This window comes from Eretmochelys imbricata, chromosome 12 (assembly GCF_965152235.1).
Source record: "Eretmochelys imbricata isolate rEreImb1 chromosome 12, rEreImb1.hap1, whole genome shotgun sequence".
NCBI classification, from domain to species: domain Eukaryota; kingdom Metazoa; phylum Chordata; order Testudines; family Cheloniidae; genus Eretmochelys; species Eretmochelys imbricata.
In genome coordinates, this window is record NC_135583.1 from 19,340,829 (window position 1) to 19,358,716 (window position 17,888).

Here is a 17,888-nt window from a genome sequence, read left to right on the forward strand (position 1 = left end):
TGGGACTTCTAATAAGACTGGAACTTTTCAGCTTGGAAAAGAGACAACTAAGGGGAAGGATATATTGGAATTGGAAAAGGTTCAGAAGAGGGCAACAAAAATGATTAGGGGTATGGAACTGCTACCATATGAGGAGCAATTAATAAGACTGGGACTTTTCAGCTTGGAAAAAAGAGACGACTAAGGTGGGAATATGACAGAGGTCTATAAAGTCATGCCTGGTGTGGAGAAACTAAATAAGGAAGTGCTATTTACTCCTTCTCATAACACAAGAACTAGGGGTCACCAAATGAAATTAATAGGCAGCAGGTTTAAAAAAAAAAAAACAACAAAAGGAAGTATTTCTTCACACACACAGTCAACCTGTGGAACTCTTTGCCAAAGGGTGTTGTTAAGGCCAAGGCTAACAGCGTTCAAAAAAGAACTAGGTAAGTTCATGGAGGATCAGTCCATCAATGGCTATTAGCCAGGATGGATAGGGATGGTGTCCTCAGCCTCTGTATGCCAGAAGCTGGGAATGGGTGACAGGAAATAGACCACTTGATGATTACCTGTTCTGTTCATTCCCTCTGGGGCACCTGGCGTTGGCCACTGTCAGAAGACAGGAAACTAGGCTAGATAGACCTTTGGTCTGACCCGGTATGGCTGTTCTTATGTAGGCTTTACTGTAATAAATTATACATTCAGAGTACCAAAGGGAGTCTTAATAACAATACTGCTTTTGCAGTCACTAAATTCATACCATTAATAATAAAAAAATAAAATCAGATACTGGTAATCCATGCCATGAAATCATTCACCTCTTTTGCTGCAATTCCTCACCAGCCTGCTATTTGGAATGTCCTCTACAGAGCAGTCATTCTAGAAGATATTTAAAGAACAAAGTGAAATCTGTACAATCAGTAAATTTCCCCAAGATGCACATTTATGTTAGCCTAGTGGAGAGGGTGACTAAGTTTGTAAAGTGAAGTTATACAACGTGTTTTCAGAGATCGTAATCTTTACCTCATGCTGGAAACTTTCAGCAAATCCATTTTCAGTCACATGCACAAGACAGGATGGGAGTGAATAACTAAACTTGAAGTTGTGGCAACAATATCTGTAAGTTACCCTAAAAGAGTCAGATACAATGTGCAGTAGTTTCACACTATTATAGGCCATTGTGTCCTGCCACGTATTTTTGTTTGGCACTTTTTTTTCCCTTAAATTAAGCTAATAGCAAAGAATGTTCCCTTTAAAGTTCCTTTATGTTGTCAGTAAGAATTTAAAATTTTCCATATTTAAAGTTCTGCTACAATTTACAAACACTTACCTCTACAACAGCAGCAGCTACAACAGCAGCTTCCTCTCCTCCTTGCAGGTCTGTTACACAAGGGAAAAAAACACAAAACAAACAAACATACCTTGTTTACAGTAACTACTATTTGCTTAACTGGATCGGGGTGGGCAAACTTTTTGGCTCAAGGGCCACATCTGGGTATGGAAATTGTATGACAAGCCATGAATGCTCATGAAATTGGGGGTTGGGTGCAGGCTCTGGGGTATGGCCAGAAATGAGGTTCACGGTGTGGGAGGGGGCTCTGGGCTGGGGCAGGGAGGAAGGCTTCAGCTGGGGATGCAGGAGGTTACTCTGGCCTGCGTCGGAGGGGTTTGGAGGGGGATCAGGGCTGGGGAAGGGGGTTGGGGCACGGGAGGGGGCTGGGGGCGCAGGCTCCGGGCGGCGCTTACCTCAAGCGGCTCCCAGAAGCAGCAGCAGCAGCATGTTCCCCCTCTGGCTCCTATGCAGAGGCATGGCCAGCTGACTCAGTATGCTGCCCTGTCCACACGCACCGCCCCTGCAGCTCCCATTGGCCGCAGTCTCCAGCCATTGGGAGCTGCATGGGCAGCGCTTGGGGCAGGGGCAGTGTGCAGAGATCCCTGGCTTCCCCTATGTGTAGGAGCTAGAGGGGGGACATGTTGCTGCTTCTGGAAGCTGTGCAGAGTGGGGCAAGCCCCCAACCCTGTTCCCCGGCTGGAGTGGGGCAAGCCCTGGATCCTGCTCCCCGGCAGGAGCTCGAGGGCTGGATTAAAATGTCTGGTGAGCTGGATGTGGCCCCTGGGCCGTAGTTTGCCCACACCTGTTCTAGATGAAGGCGAGAGCCTGGAAGAGAACAAGTTATGCAGCTGGGGAGAAAGCTGTGATGCACAACTGATGCAAGAAATTGACATTGACTGGGTTGGTATGTCATTTGTACAATTTCAAGCCCGAAAAGAGAGTTTTAGGGCTTGTCTTGATGGAGAGAATGCACAGCAAGCTGGGGTGTGAATCTACAAAGCATTAACATTCCATGCCCTAACCATCCATGTGGACCTTGCTGCTACTTTGGAGTAGGTCACAGTGCATGTGGGAACTTATGGTGCAGATCAACAGGGTCCACATGGACAGTTAGTGTGCGGAAAGCTTGTGCACTGTAGATTTACACCCCAATATGTCATACACTAATTCAATATCTGGACAAGCCCTTCATTTCATAATTCCTTGAATTCTGAAGGCCAACAGCTCAGATACCAGCTTTCCCCACTATTCTAGGGTGCTGATACCTCTAAAGGAGCTACGTATATTCTCACAAAACATGGTTTGTAACTGAAAGAAAGGGAAGGAAAGTTTACATTTAAGGCACTAGTCACAGTTGTAACTACTTTAGACTGGGATTTTAGCAGAAGCTAGGCATCCAGATCCACTTTGATTAACCCTAGATTCCATAAGCATATCCTGATTTGGTCTTTATTTGGTCCCATATGAGAGTTTCACTTGGGAAGAGAACACTCTGAAACCTGTCACTTGGGAAGAGAAACTTCTGAAACCAATATTCCTGTAGCAGCAAATTACTGCTGCTGTCTATCACAGATTGAATTGATTCTATTATTTCATAAGTAGAAGTTGGAATCAAAACTGTCTGAAGCCTAGTTACTTACTGTCATAAATATAAAGGGAAGGGTAAACCCCTTTGAAATCCCTCCTGGCCAGGGGAAAGCTCCTCTCACCTGTAAAGGGTTAAGAAGCTAAAGGTAACCTCGCTGGCACCTGACCAAAATGACCAATGAGGAGACAAGATACTTTCAAAAGCTGGGAGGAGGGAGAGAAACAAAGGGTCTGTGTGTCTGTCTATAGTCTATCTTTGTCAGGGAAAGACCAGGAATGGAGTCTTAGAACTTTTAGTAAGTAATCTAGCTAGGTATGTGTTAGATTATGATTTCTTTTAATGGCTGAGAAAAGGATTGTGCTGAATAGAGTAACTATTTCTGTCTGTGTATCTTTTTTGTAACTTAAGGTTTTGCCTAGAGGGGTTCTCTATGTTTTTGAATCTAATTCCCTGTAAGATATCTACCATCCTGATTTTACAGGGGGGATTTCTTTATTTCTATTTACTCCTATTTTTATTAAAAGTCTTCTTGTAAGAAAACTGAATGCTTTTTCATTGTTCTCAGATCCAAGGGTTTGGGTCTGTGGTCACCTATGCAAATTGGTGAGGCTTTTTATCCAACATTTCCCAGGAAAGGGGGGGGTGCAAGTGTTGGGAGGATTGTTCATTGATCTTAAGATCCAAGGGTCTGGGTCTGTAGTCACCTCGGCAAATTGGTGAGGCTTTTTACCAAACCTTGTCCAGGAAGTGAGGTGCAAGGTTTTGGGAAGTATTTTGGGGGGAAGGATGCGTCCAAACAGCTCTTCCCCAGTAACCAGTATTAGTTTGGTGGTGGTAGCGGCCAGTCCAAGGACAACGGGTGGAATATTTTGTACCTTGGGGGAAGTTTTGACCTAAGCTAGTAAAGATAAGCTTAGGAGGTTTTTCATGCAGGTCCCCACATCTGTACCCTAGAGTTCAGAGTGGGGGAGGAACCTTGACACTTACATGGTGAGAAGATTTGATAGTACAGGGCTCTATTGCTTGGAGTCTTTAAATCTAGACAAAGTGTCTTTCTAATATATAGAAGCTCACACAGAAGTTCTAGGTTTGATGCGGGAGTTTTTGGGTGAAGTTCTATGGCCTGTTTTATACAGGTCAGACTAGCTGACCAGAATAATAATTTCTAGACTTTATGTATGATTGCATCACAATTAAAATTTAATAAAATTAACTCAACCAAGGAAGTAGCTATCAAAAAGTAATAAGCAAATAACAGTCTACTCAGCAGTTCTCAAACTTCAGCAACCTGAGGACCCCCATTTTGATACAAACATTTTCAGGGACCCTCAAGCTCCTCCACTCAGCTTCAGGCCCCACCCCTTCCCCCCAGGCCCCACTGCACCTCTTCCCACCCCCCGCTCACTCCATCCCCCCTCCCTGTGTTGTTTGCGCTCCCCCACGCTCACTCACTTTCACCAGGCTGGGGCAGGGGGTTGGTGTGCAGGAGGGGGTGAGTGGTGCGGGCTCCAGCCAGGCAGCGCTTACCTCAGGTTGCTCCCAAAAGCGACCAGCACATCTCTCTGACAGCGGTTACTTAGCAGGGGGGTCAGGGGGTCTCCAAACACTACCCCTGCCTGCAGGCACTGCCCCTGCAGCTCCCATTGGCTGCAGTTCCCTGCCAATAGGAGCTGCAGAGTCAGCACTCGGGATGGGAGCAGCGCACGGAGACCCTCTGGCCCTCCCTCAGGGGCCGCAGGGACATGCTGGCCGCTTCCGGGAGCAACACACAGCCAGGGCAGGAAGGGAGCCTGCCTTGCCCCCACTGCGCCTCTGGACTTTTGGCGCCTAAAATCTCCCGGTTTCACTTCAGTAGCCTCTGGGAGATACAGCAGTTCCCCAGTGTGTAGGTGCTGGGAGGGAGGGAGAGGAGTTGAGGGAGGAAGGAAAGGGGATGTGTAGACGAGCAGGGCCCACAGAAGCCCTGGAGTACCGTTGGGGACCCCGAGAGGTCCACGAACCCATTTGAGAAACTGTGGTCTACAGGGAGGTTTAGCGCTACCCTTAAGACATGAAAGTAGATAGCATTATCCATGCTGTCTACAAGCATGCATTCCAAGAAAACCACACTTACTAAGCAAGTCTTTTCTTTTCATTTTTCTGACAGCAACGGGCATCTTCAGTAACTCCACTCTAAAAGCTTTCTCAGCTGTTTGCATAAGTGAATCAATTTCTTTCTTCATTTCTTGAAGATTGTCTTTGGCTTCAAATAAAAAAAAAAACAGACCTGTTGCTAAGTGTACAATACACTTCCAAGTGCATTAATAGTTTGCATGTTGGGTAGTACCTTTGTTCCAGTTAAAGAGTTAAGATCATGTATTTACAGGGGTCAGTCAGTTTGACTAGAAGTTCAGCTTAATTCAAAAAAGAAAAGGAGTACTTGTGGCACCTTAGAGACTAACCAATTTATTTGAGCATAAGCTTTCGTGAGCTACAGCTCACTTCATCGGATGCATACTGTGGAAACTGCAGAAGACATATACACAGAGACCATGAAACAATACCTCCTCCCACCCCACTCTCCTGCTGGTAAAAGCCCATCCAAAGTGACCACTCTCTTTACAATGTATATGAAAATCAAGGTGGGCATTCTCACCCCCCCGCAAAAAACACACACACACAAACTCACTCTCCTGCTGGTAATAGCTTATCCAAAGTGACCACTCTCCTTACAATGTGTATGATAATCAAGGTGGGCCATTTCCAGCATAAATCCAAGTTTAACCAGAACGTCTGGGGGGGGGGGGGGCGGGGTAGGAAAAAACAAGGGGAAATAGGTTATGTTGCATAATGACTTAGCCACTCCCAGTCTCTATTTAAGCCTAAATTAATAGTATCCAATTTGCAAATGAATTCCAATTCAGCAGTTTCTCGCTGGAGTCTGGATTTGAAGTTTTTTTGTTGTAAGATAGCGACCTTCATGTTTGTAATTGCGTGACCAGAGAGATTGAAGTGTTCTCCGACTGGGTTATGAATGTTATAATTCTTGACATCTGATTTGTGTCCATTTATTCTTTTACGTAGCGACTGTCCAGTTTGACCAATGTACATGGCAGAGGGGCATTGCTGGCACATGATGGCATATATCACATTGGTGGATGTGCAGGTGAACGAGCCTCTGATAGTGTGGCTGATGTTATTAGGCCCTGTGATGGTGTCCCCTGAATACATATGTGGGCACAGTTGGCAACGGGCTTTGTTGCAAGGATAAGTTCCTGCGTTAGTGGTTCTGTTGTGTGGTATGTGGTTGCTGGTGAGTATTTGCTTCAGGTTGGGGGGGCTGTCTGTAGGCAAGGACTGGCCTGTCTCCCAAGATTTGTGAGAGTGTTGGGTCATCCTTCAGGATAGGTTGTAGATCCTTAATAATGCGTTGGAGGGGTTTTAGTTGGGGGCTGAAGGTGACAGCTAGTGGCGTTCTGTTATTTTCTTTTTTAGGCCTGTCTTGTAGTAGGTGACTTCTGGGAACTCTTCTGGCTCTATCAATCTGTTTCTTCACTTCCGGAGGTGGGTATTGTAGTTGTAAGAATGCTTGATAGAGATCTTGTAGGTGTTTGTCTCCGTCTACATAGCCAGACAATCCTGCTGTCAGGGTGCCAATGCCTGAGATGATGGGGCTCCCAGGATTTCCAGGTTTATGGATCTTGGGTAGCAGATAGAATATCCCAGGTCGGGGTTCCAGGGGTGTGTCTGTGCAGATTTGATCTTGTACTTTTTCAGGAAGTTTCTTGAGCAAATGCTGTAGTTGCTTTTGGTAACTCTCAGTGGGATCAGAGGGTAATGGCTTGTAGAAAGTGGTGTTGGAGAGCTGCCGAGCAGCCTCTTGTTCATATTCCGACCTATTCATGATGACAACAGCACCTCCTTTGTCAGCCTTTTTGATTATGATGTCAGAGTTGTTTCTGAGGCTGTGGATGGCATTGTGTTCTGCACGGCTGAGGTTATGGGGCAAGTGATGCTGCTTTTCCACAATTTCAGCCCATGCACGTCGGCGGAAGCACTCTATGTAGAAGTCCGGTCTGCTGTTTCGACCTTCAGGAGGAGTCCACCTAGAATCCTTCTTTTTGTAATGTTGGTAGGGAGGCCTCTGTGGATTAGTATGTTGTTCAGAGGTATTTTGGAAATATCCCTTGAGTCAGAGACGTCGAAAATAGGATTCTAGGTCACCACAGAACTGTATCATGTTCGTGGGGGTGGAGGGGCAGAAGAAGAGGCCCCCAAGATAGGACAGCTGCTTCTGCTGGGCTGAGAATATAGCTGGATAGGTTAACAATATTGCTGGGTGGGTTGAGGGAACCATTGTTGTGGCCCCTTGTAGCATGCAGATTTTAAGTTATGCAATGCTACATGTTCCTAGTATCTGGCTGGCCTCAAACTGGTAAACAATTCAACATTTTAAAACTAGCATTGTCCTTATTGAGGTACTTATATGTCCTCATCACCTTAGTCGTCAAGTGTCTCACCACTATTAATTAAGCCTCAGGACACTCCTGGAAAATATGGAAATGCCATCCCATTTTTTACAGATAGATGAGAGAAGGATAGATTATCCAGTTTGCCCAAGGTTACAAAGCCATTAGCCATTAAGTGGAGGGAAGGAAAGAGACTGCATAAAATTAAGTTTAACAACATTTTAGGTAAATAAAGTGTATTTCTTTATTTAAAGAGAGTGATGATAAAGCTATTATTGCCTGCATACGAGTTAGCAAACCAATTTGTAGCGTCACACCTAGTAGGAAAAGTCTAAGGGTTGATTTTTCAAAGGTGCTGAACAAATCTATGGTTGTTTAGCAACTTAAACTAGTAGTTTGGCCTCTTTTGAAGGCTATTGTTCAATGGTGGTTAGTCATTAAGTGCCTTGACAGGCAGTTTATAATATCAAATGTTAACATTTAGTAAGTTGTGCATTTGCCAAAGCTATATTTCTTTACCCTTGTATTGCATGTTGTTTGAATTGCCAGACTGATCTGATCAAATGTAGACTTCAGTAGCCATTTCCCATTAGTTTCAGTGCAGATGGTCAGTAAATATTAGAAGGCCTCTGTTGATTTTACTGGAATAGTTCCAAGAAGTCTAGTTCAACTAATTTCATTAGAAATCCTTAGAGCATAATAAGTCAGCTTGTTGCCTCTGATAACATCAAGCTTACATATCAGGACTGAAAAAAGAAAAGGAGTACTTGTGGCACCGTAGTGACTAACCAATTTATTTGAGCATAAGCTTTCGTGAGCCACAGCTCACTTCATCACACAGCTGCTACTCTGAAACATATCAGGACTGATGTCACATGTATTTTTTTTTTAACTAGACATGGATTATGTAGTTAGAAATCAAATGTAAATACATGTATTTATTCGTTCTGCAGACAATAGTCATCCCAACAGAAGTTGTACAGGGTAGTTCTGTGCCCCAATGCTTAAGTTGAAAGTGCAGATGCAAAGTTTCCACATTCATAAGAACATGAACAGACCCATGAATTCTACGAAGATGCTAACTCCCTTTATCTACATCCTGTTTGCACAAATCCAAACTTTATCTACTAGTGCTCACATGTTTGTTCATTTTTTAAAAATGAATGCGTTTCCATTTGTCATTGTCTCTTTCTTTCAAGTGTTTCGCCATTTCCGCTTTAAAGGCATCAGCCTTAGTGAACGAAATCTAGGAAGGGATTGTAAAGAAAACAAACCAAACATTTAAGTCGTATTTTCTAACTGGAAGTTGTGCTGTTGTTCTCAGCTACCTGCCTCCTTTTCTAGCGGAGGATAGGAAGTGGGCCACTCTGTACTAATACAACGGGCAGCACCCCCCACAAGAGCAAGGATGCACTTGCTCAGTGTGATCAATATCCCCCTTCCTCCCTCACGCTACCAATTAACTGGCATCAGTCACCGTGACTGTCCCTCACAGCGCCCACCTCACCATGCCGAGCGGGCCGAGGCCGGCGCCCCCCCGAGTAACGCTGCTCAGGGGAAGCCACTTGCTCCGGTTTGGCCCTGCAGCGGGAGGGATCGGATTTGACCCGATACCCAGGAAGGCGAATCATCTGGCCAGCAGCGGTAGCCCCAGACCCTGGGCCAGCCCTCGCGTGGCGGGAGAGCGGCCTCCCGCCGAGCCCGCTCCGCACGGAGACTCACCTGCCGACCGCCCCGGGCTGAGGCCCCAGAGACAGCGGGCGGGACGGGAGAGAGGAAGATGCGCGGGCCTGGAACGGAGAAGGCCCAGCAGCCACCACCCCGGCCTCGGCCCCCCTCCCGAGTGGCTGGCTGGGGACAGCCCCAAGCTGCCCGTTGCTCCGGCCAGAGCCTCCGCGCGGGGAGGGGCCCGGTCCGGGGCAGCGCCTCACCCTGCTGGTTGAAGCCCCTGAGGAAGAGGCTGATCCGCTGGTCCTTCTGCTCCTGGGTCAGCGCGCCCCGCTCTGTCTCCACACCGGAGTCGGCGCTGCGCTTCTTACCCGCGGCAAAGTACTTCTTCGGCGGCATGGCTGAGCGAGCGAAAGCCGCAACCTCCACTCCGCTCCGCGCCCGCCGGCCCGGGGAGCGCTTATAGCCGCGGGGCTCCCCCTCCTCCGCCGCGGGGGCAGCGGCCGGACCCGCCCCCGCAGGGCTCCACACGGCCTGGGCCGAGAGCAGGGGTCACACCGGAGAGCGCCCCCTGCCTGGGCCGAGAGGAGGGGTCACACCGGGGAGCGCCCCCTGCCTGGGCCGAGAGGAGGGGGTCACACCGGGGGGCGCCCCCTGCCTGGGCCGAGAGCAGGGGGTCACACCGGAGAGCGCCCCCTGCCTGGGCCGAGAGGAGGGGTCACACCGGGGAGCGCCCCCTGCCTGGGCCGAGAGGAGGGGGTCACACCGGGGGGCGCCCCCTGCCTGGGCCGAGAGGAGGGGGTCACACCGGGGGGCGCCCCCTGCCTGGGCCGAGAGGAGGGGGTCACACCGGGGGGCGCCCCCTGCCTGGGCCGAGAGCAGGGGGTCACACCAGGGAGCGCCCCCTGCCTGGGCCGAGAGGAGGGGGGCACTCTGGGATTCTACCCACCTCCCCAGGGCTAGGAGGGATAAACCCACCTCACCTTCATTTTTTAATCAGAAAACATAATAATGTAAAGAAGAGTGTGTGATTGGGCACTTGTTCATTTAAAATTATGAGTTTGGGTGTCCAGGCAATGATACCATTAATACATTTGTTTACCTAATTCTTTTGCCAGACTTTTTCCTCCTACCCTCTTTGACTTAATATCAGCTTACAAACATAGACTTCAAACTGCAGAAATAAGGGCACCTTCTTCTTTATTCAGCAATAAGAATAAAGGAAGATAAGTAATTGTTTTGGTTTAGGAGACTGGAGTATACCATGATATTAACAGCTTGGTCCTACACTCTTTGGAGCAGGGATTTAGAAAGGAATCCATTTAAAGGGCTGGATGGATGGATTTCCTTCTCATGCACTGGGTCTATCTCATTGCACTGCATGATCAAGGCAGAGAACTTTTTCTGTCTTTTACAGCATATAGTTAATTTGTAAGTGGTACTAGGATGACTCATCTCTTTAACTGATGGTTTAAATGGTTTATTCAGTAAATCATTCATTAGGATCAGGATGGTATTATGCTAAATCCACTACAAACAGATGATAAACATAATTCCTGCTCCAAAAGCCCTTGCCACATTTCCCTGAAGAGCTTCTATAGATGATGATAGGCAAGGACTTTGTAGCTTGCTGGCTTACATGTAGGTATTTAGGGAAATAAGGGCTAGCTTTTTGCTTAAGTAGCACATTTAGATTCCTCTTCCAACTTGCAAGGATCTAGCCCCCTTTTCTTCTTTGGCTCCAGGAACAGCTCTGGAGATTAACTGCTGCTCTCAGTTTCATATGTAGTATAATGCAGCCCAGGTCTTGTATTTCAAAAAGATACTTAAGGGTTTTTTTAAATTAATTATTGTATCGATTTCTTTTCTTCTATCAATGGGCTGAATTTTGCTTCCTGCCAATTGACTTCAGTACTATCTTCTGACATCAGCCCCCTTCAATTTTGAATTAATTCTTAATTAAGGCCATCTACAGCATGGGAAAGAGGGAACTCTGCTAACAGAAGTTTGACAAGTGTACTGAATGATGTATCTGAGGAAGTATGAAATCAACCATACATTATGTTGATCAAATTATTTATTATTGTGAGAGACCACGGAGTTAATAAATATTTCACCATACAAACTGAACATTTGGTTTCAAACAACCCAGAAGATTAAATACTACCACATCTTTGACATCTATTTTATTGTTCTGAAATCTTTGATACATCTAAGTTAATCTAAGTACAGTATTAAGGAGCACCTGTAGGTAAATGAAACCTAGAAACATGCATTAAAAGATAGAGATGGTCTGTTAAACATTGAAGACAATGAAAATGTAAGTCTTTGTTTCTCAGTTTTTCAGTTATGTCCCACAAAAACGTACCTGCATACTGTAGCTTGCCACAGTACATACTAATATTGTGGATGAACAGTAGAAAGCCCTAACCCTTCTCTAGGAGATACATCAAAATAAATGTTCTCCCTTGCAATGTCAGAAACATAAAAGGCACCATCATATAATGTTTAGAAAACTAAAATTAGGTCACTATCCTAGATTTAAAATTTACCTATAAGGATTGCTGCTCTGACTGGGGGAAAAAAAGCAGCTTTCAACATGCATATAGAATGTCTCTCGTATGTTGTAAACCTTGGACTGTTTTCAGGAATATCAGGTGTAAACACAAGGTAAATATAAAATCTATTGGTTTGTTAGACTACAAATACTACCCCATGAAAAAAAGCTGCTGTTACAAAAGTGTAAAAAAATATACTAACTTCCTTATTAGATTGTAGAATTTTCAAACTACATGTCCGTTATGGCAGCCACTTCCAAGCAGTGAGCCCCAAACCAGATTTGACTTGGGGACTAATTTCAACAGCAAGAAAAAATGTAATTACTTGGATAATTTTTTATTTAAATGTGAATGTTTTGACCTCTTATTACATTTTTTTACTTTTAAATTTCTGTAGTTATATTAGTGCTTATGAAAGATGCCAAATGAAGCGTTCTGTTTATCTATGGGTGGCAGCAACACGAGCTTTTCCAGACTACCCTCCCAGTGAGATACAACTGATGAGATGAGACCCATCTCTTCAAAGTTAAAAGTTTAGTTCAGTCTCCAGGCCTCCATAATAACACTACTCCCCAGTGTCCCGTTTTCAGTTGAGGTTGTGTTTTGGATATCTGTCCACTAGCAATTGAAAGGAAGTCACTGATTAATTCCCTATAGGGCATCCTTTTGATATTTTCATAGTTTCTAACTGCAGTCTGTTCCAGTTGATGCTGTTGTAAGAGATGTGGCCAATAATCATCTTTATTCTTAACACACTAGACTGCCGCATCCTTTTATCCAATGTGTTAATTCACTAGTCCCTGTACTTGAATCAACTCCCAAGATTTTAACTTCCTTATTAGCACCACATGCTGAGCCAGGTATTACTAACAAAATAATGTCAGTAAACAAACAAGATTTCTAATTTATTTCTAAAGAATAAGATCTAAGTTAATATGTGAATAAATGAGATGCTGTCGCTAAACAGTAATCTGCACAAACTACTCAGACAAAACTTGATGAAGTTACTTGGTACCTCCGTGATTGGTAGTGGGAGTTTTCAGTTCTGTGTTTGTGCTGGAAAAAGGTGCCAAATTGACAGCCTACCTCGAGACTAAATTTTTTTGTTCCTCCACAAAATAAGAATGGCACAGGTGGTACAAGCATCTATACAATACCTTATCCTGTTCTGGAAGAGCCCTCTCGAATTCAGAGTGCCCAATCCTGCATGTCCATTTGGCCGTTAACCTCCCTGCCAAGAATGCCATACATAGTAGTTTGTGCAATACAGTCACTTTCACTGGGAACAAGACTGAAATCACCAATTAATTTCCTTTAAGCTACATACAAACATTTGTCTGATGGAAGCATCTTTCAGTCTTTACAGAGTTGGGCTAGAGTCAAACCAGTAACCAGAAAAGCGAAAGACTATTCTCCCATAACTAATATCCTAATCATCAAGTTCCAAAGAGTCATTCTCAGAGGATCAAGAGGTGCTGCAATTTTAAGTTTTTGTGTTGGACCTTATTATTTTTAAGCCTTAACAGTGTTCACATTTGCTTTGAAGTTGGTTGCTTGTAATAATCAATATACACAAATGGCATATATGAACAGGAGACTCCTCAGCTTTTCTATATTTTTAACAAAGTGGCTATGAGATGAAAAGCTCAATGCTATTGTTCTCTCGTACTAGTCTACTCTAGCTTGAATTGTGTGTGGTTAAACTAGTTTGTGGTCATAATTCACTGAGTTTCAATTTCTTAAGACTCTAAACACATCATATGTACTATCTCTGCCCTCAGAACTGCCTGTCTCCACTCAGATTTTATTTAGAAATAATGTAAAGTTCAGATGCAATAGAACTTAGTCACACAAAATAATCTGCCAGAGATTTTTATGAACATTCTAACAACTGCCAGTTTGATCAGATGTGGGTAACACTTTATACTCAAACAATAATAAATCAACCACACCCAGAATATAGATTTTAGGATTTTTTTGGGGTAAAATCTCAAACAGGAAATGGATGTTTCTGAGCAAATATATTGGCCATCTGCATTTCTGCTTTGTAGAAGACGATATCAATAGTTTTCATACGTGACTTTCCTCCATAACCAATTAGGCCAGAAGCGTCAGTCAAGAATATAAACTTCCAATCAAGGCACAAAATAGTCTACTAGACTCTCTCTTCACCTTCCCTCTTCATGTTCCCCCTCCAACCCACCTCTGTATAGCAATATCTCCCACACCAGACATTAGGTTTAATTGTTCAGGTAAGTGTAAGTTTTACCCACATATGGGCTCTATCTATTGTAAATGCAGTTAACTAGATGAACAGCCCATTCTCAGCACATATTGTTCATTTTTTGCATTTGCTTTGGGGGGGGGGGGAGTCTGCATCTCTTTCATGCATATTCTTCAAGAAACTGTATGTGGAAGTCTTTCACTTTCTCCAGCACAATCTTCAGCTTCTCTACTGGAGGGAGAATGGTCATTCTGGGAAAGAGAAGAAACACTATTGCAAAACAATTGATAAGATACATTGTAATAAACATTAAAGAAATGGAAACCAGAAACAGACACCCCAACCCCCCCAGAGATATATTTCCCAAACGGTGCACAGAAAGTAGAACTTTTAACTTCCTGCAACCTGCTTTTAAAAAGATTCCCTTATTTTCTGAATTTATGTTACAGCTACAGGTACTGTACATAGAACACCTGGTTTTGATTAACCTGTGTATTAAAATTCAGGGGCTTGTCATCTCAGTTTTTTTAAATAGAGCAAAACCTCATTAAGTGCCGCCTCCAATAGACAGTCTACTTTTCATTTGTGAATCTTAACTTCTGGAAAGAGACTACAAAAATTACATTGTGGGGTACTATGTTTATTATTTTAACGTTTCTGTACCAAGCTTGTTCAGTTTACATGTGAAATCTGTTTTTTCTAACAGCCAGCCTTGCAAACTCAGCTATCTGCAAGTGGAGTTGGTTCCTTCCAGCTCTTGTATTCTCACCAGTAAAAAAATTCTACAAAACAAATTCTGCTCTCAGTTACACAGGTACAACTGTGACACTTGCCAGGTTTGTGAGTCACCCCGGACACCTGCCCTTAGAATGAGGAAACTTTGTCTGTACCTGCCAGGGCTGATTCTCCCAGCCATAGGCAACACAAGCACTCCCCTCTCAGTCCACCTGGGCTCTGCTGTCCCTCATCCAGGCTAGCGATAGCCACAATCTAACCCCTGAGTCCTCAGAACGTCCCTGTATAATGTCCAGCCACTTATCCACTGGACTCTCATAGAATGACCAGATCCTTTGTTCCCACAGGAACAGCACATCACAGCTTACTAGTTACACCTCAGATCACAGCTCCACTTAACTCACAGCACTTAGATTTGTTTATAGAGAATGCAAGTTAATGTATGTAACACAGAGATTCATAGGATAGTAAAAACAGAAATATTAGAAACAAAGGGTTACATATAAAACAAAATCATAACACAAATTCTAAAGCTTAAACTCAGCTAACAAGCTGTCTTCTTGTCTATCGAGATAAAAAAGGAGCACTTAAAGATGATAAAATCATTGCGGAGAAACTAAATGAATTCTTTGCTTCAGTCTTCACGGCTGACGATGTTAGGAAGATTCCCAAACCTGAGCCATCTTTTGTAGGTGACAAATCTGAGGAATTGTCACAGACTGAAGTGTCATTGGAGGAGGTTTTGGAATTAACTGATAAACTTAACAGTAACAAGTCACTGGGACCAGATCGCATTCACCCAAGACTTCTGAAAAAACTCAAATGTGAAATTGCAAAACTATTAACTATGGTTTGTAACCTGTCCTTTAAATCAGGACAATTTAAATCAGGTAAATTCTGTACCCAATGACTGGAAGATAACTGATGTAACGCCAATATTTACAAAGGGCTCTAGAGTTGATCTCGGCAATTACAGACCGGTAAGTCTAATGTCCGTACCGGGCAAATCAGTTGAAACAACAGTAAATAATAAAATTGTCAGACACACAGAAGAACATAAATTGTTGGGCAAAAGTCAACATGGTTTCTGTAAAGGGAAATCATGTCTTACTAATCTATTAGAGTTCTCTGAAGGGGTCAACAAACATGTGGACAAGGGGGATCCAGTGGACATAGTGTACTTAGATTTCCAGAAAGCCTTTGACAAAGTCCCTCACCAAAGGCTCTTACGTAAATTAAGTTGTCATGGGATAAGAGGGAAGATCCTTTCATGGATTGAGAACTGGTTAAAAGACAGGGAATAAAGGGTAGGAATAAATGCTAAATTTTCAGAATGGAGAGGGGTAACTAGTGGTGTTGCCCAAGGGTCAGTCCTAGGACCAATCCTATTCAACTTATTCATAAATGATCTGGAAAAAGGGGTAAACAGTGAGGTGGCAGTTTGCAGATGATACTAAACTGCTCAAAATAGTTAAGACCAAAGCAGACTGTGAAGCACTTCAAAAAGATCTCACAAAACTAAGTGATTGGGCAACAAAATGGCAAATGAAATTTAATGTGGATAAATGTAAAGTAATGCACATTGGAAAAAAATAACCCCAACTAGACATACAATATGATGGGGGCTAATTTAGCTACAACTAATCAGGAAAGAATAACCCCAACTAGACATACAATATGATGGGGGCTAATTTAGCTAGAACTAATCAGGAAAGAGATCTTGGAGTCATCGTGGATAGTTCTCTGAAGATGTCCATGCAGTGTGCAGTGGCAGTCAAAAAAGCAAACAGAATGTTAGGAATCATTAAAAAGGGGACAGAGAATAAGACAGAGAATATCTTATTGCCCTTATATAAATCCATGATATGCCCACATCTTGAATACTGCATATACATGTGGTCTCCTCATCTCAAAAAAGATATACTGGCATTAGAAAAGGTTCAGAGAAGGGCAACTAAAATGATTAGGGGTTTGGAATGGGTCCCATATGAGGAGAGATTAAAGAGACTAGGACTTTTCATCGTGGAAAAGAGGAGACTAAGGGAGGATATGATAGAGGTATATAAAATCATGAGTGGTGTGGAGAAAGTGAATAAGGAAAAGTTATTTACTTGTTCCCATAATATAAGAACTAGGGGCCATCAAATGAAATTAATGGGCAGCAGATTTAAAACAAATAAAAGGAAGTTCTTCTTCACGCAGCGCACAGTCAACCTGTGGAACTCCTTGCCTGAGGAGGTTGTGAAGGCTAGGACTATAACAGGATTTAAAAGAGAACTAGATAAATTCATAAAAAGAACAGGAGTACTTGTGGCACCTTAGAGTCTAACAAATTTATTACAGCATAAGCTTTCGTGGGCTATAGCCCCTTCATCAGATGCATAGAATGGAACATATAGTAAGAAGATACATATATACATACAGATAAGTTGGAAATTGCCATACAAACTGTAAGAGACTAATTAGTTAAGATGAGCTATTATCAGCAGGAGAAAAAAACTTTTGTAGTGATAATCAAGATGACCCATTTAGACAGTTGACAAGAAGGTGTGAGGATACTTAACTTAGGGAAATAGACCCAGCCACTCCCAGTCTCTATTCAAACTCAAGTTAATTGTATCTAGTTTGCATATTAATTCAAGCTCAGCAGTTTCTCGTTGGAGTCTGTTTTTGAAGCTTTTCTGTTGCAAAATTGCCACCCTTACATCTTTTACTGAGTGGCCAGAGAGGTTGAAGTGTTCGCCAACCGGTTTTTGAATGTTATGATTCCTGATGTCAGGTTTGTGTCCATTTATTCTTTTGCATAGAGACTGCGTAAATTCATGGAGGTTAAGCCCATTAATGGCTATTATCCAGGATGGGTAAGGAATGGTGTTCCTAGCCTCTGTTTGTCAGAGGGTGGAGAAGGATGGCAGGTAAGAGATCACTTGATCATTACCTGTTAGGTTCACTCTCTCTGGGGCACCTGGCATTAGCCACTGTGGGCAGACAGGATACTGGGCTGGATACTGGGCTTTGGTCTGACTCCGTATGGCCATTCGGTCTGACCCAGTATAGCCATTCTTATGTCTAATATGGTACTGCTTACCCCAACTCCTTCTCACAGTGTTTTTCAACCAGCATGGCTGAGACTCTCCTTTCATGAGATCAAGCCTGCTGGCAACTTGTCTCCCCCAACACATCTTTCTGCACCCCTAGATATACTAGCCCAGTCTTTTGTTCTTCACCTCTAAAACAGGGTCCTCTCATCCCCCACTGTTTATCTCTTTCTGTTAATTTGCCTTCTGAAGTCCCAGCAATCTCTTCATTAGCATTTGACTCAGTATGCAAATAGAAAAGGAGTACTTGTGGC

General features: G+C 43.6%; 2 protein-coding genes across 13 annotated transcripts in view; both read right to left on the reverse strand.

Moving 5' to 3' along the window:
* The window catches only part of LOC144272755 (borealin-2-like), a 150,313-nt gene extending 140,749 nt beyond the window's left edge, over window positions 1-9,564 (reverse strand). For all 6 annotated transcript variants that reach the window (XR_013347666.1, XR_013347664.1, XR_013347667.1 and 3 more), the window contains exons 1-4: window positions 9,283-9,564; window positions 5,017-5,145; window positions 1,313-1,362; window positions 801-861 (exon numbers count right to left, since the gene is read on the reverse strand). Coding sequence is in view for 1 of the 6 variants with exons in the window: in XM_077831063.1 (XP_077687189.1) it covers window positions 801-861; window positions 1,313-1,362; window positions 5,017-5,145; window positions 9,283-9,418 (376 nt within the window). In the remaining 5 variants the exon portion in view is untranslated. The remainder of the gene's footprint in view (window positions 1-800; window positions 862-1,312; window positions 1,363-5,016; window positions 5,146-9,282) is intronic.
* A 1,551-nt stretch (window positions 9,565-11,115) lies between these two features.
* GPT2 (glutamic--pyruvic transaminase 2) overlaps window positions 11,116-17,888 on the reverse strand; it is a 45,504-nt gene continuing 38,731 nt past the window's right edge. For all 7 annotated transcript variants that reach the window (XM_077830752.1, XM_077830759.1, XM_077830758.1 and 4 more), the window contains one exon: window positions 11,116-14,052. In XM_077830752.1, the coding sequence (XP_077686878.1) occupies window positions 13,962-14,052 (91 nt within the window). In that variant the 3' untranslated portion in view covers window positions 11,116-13,961. The remainder of the gene's footprint in view (window positions 14,053-17,888) is intronic.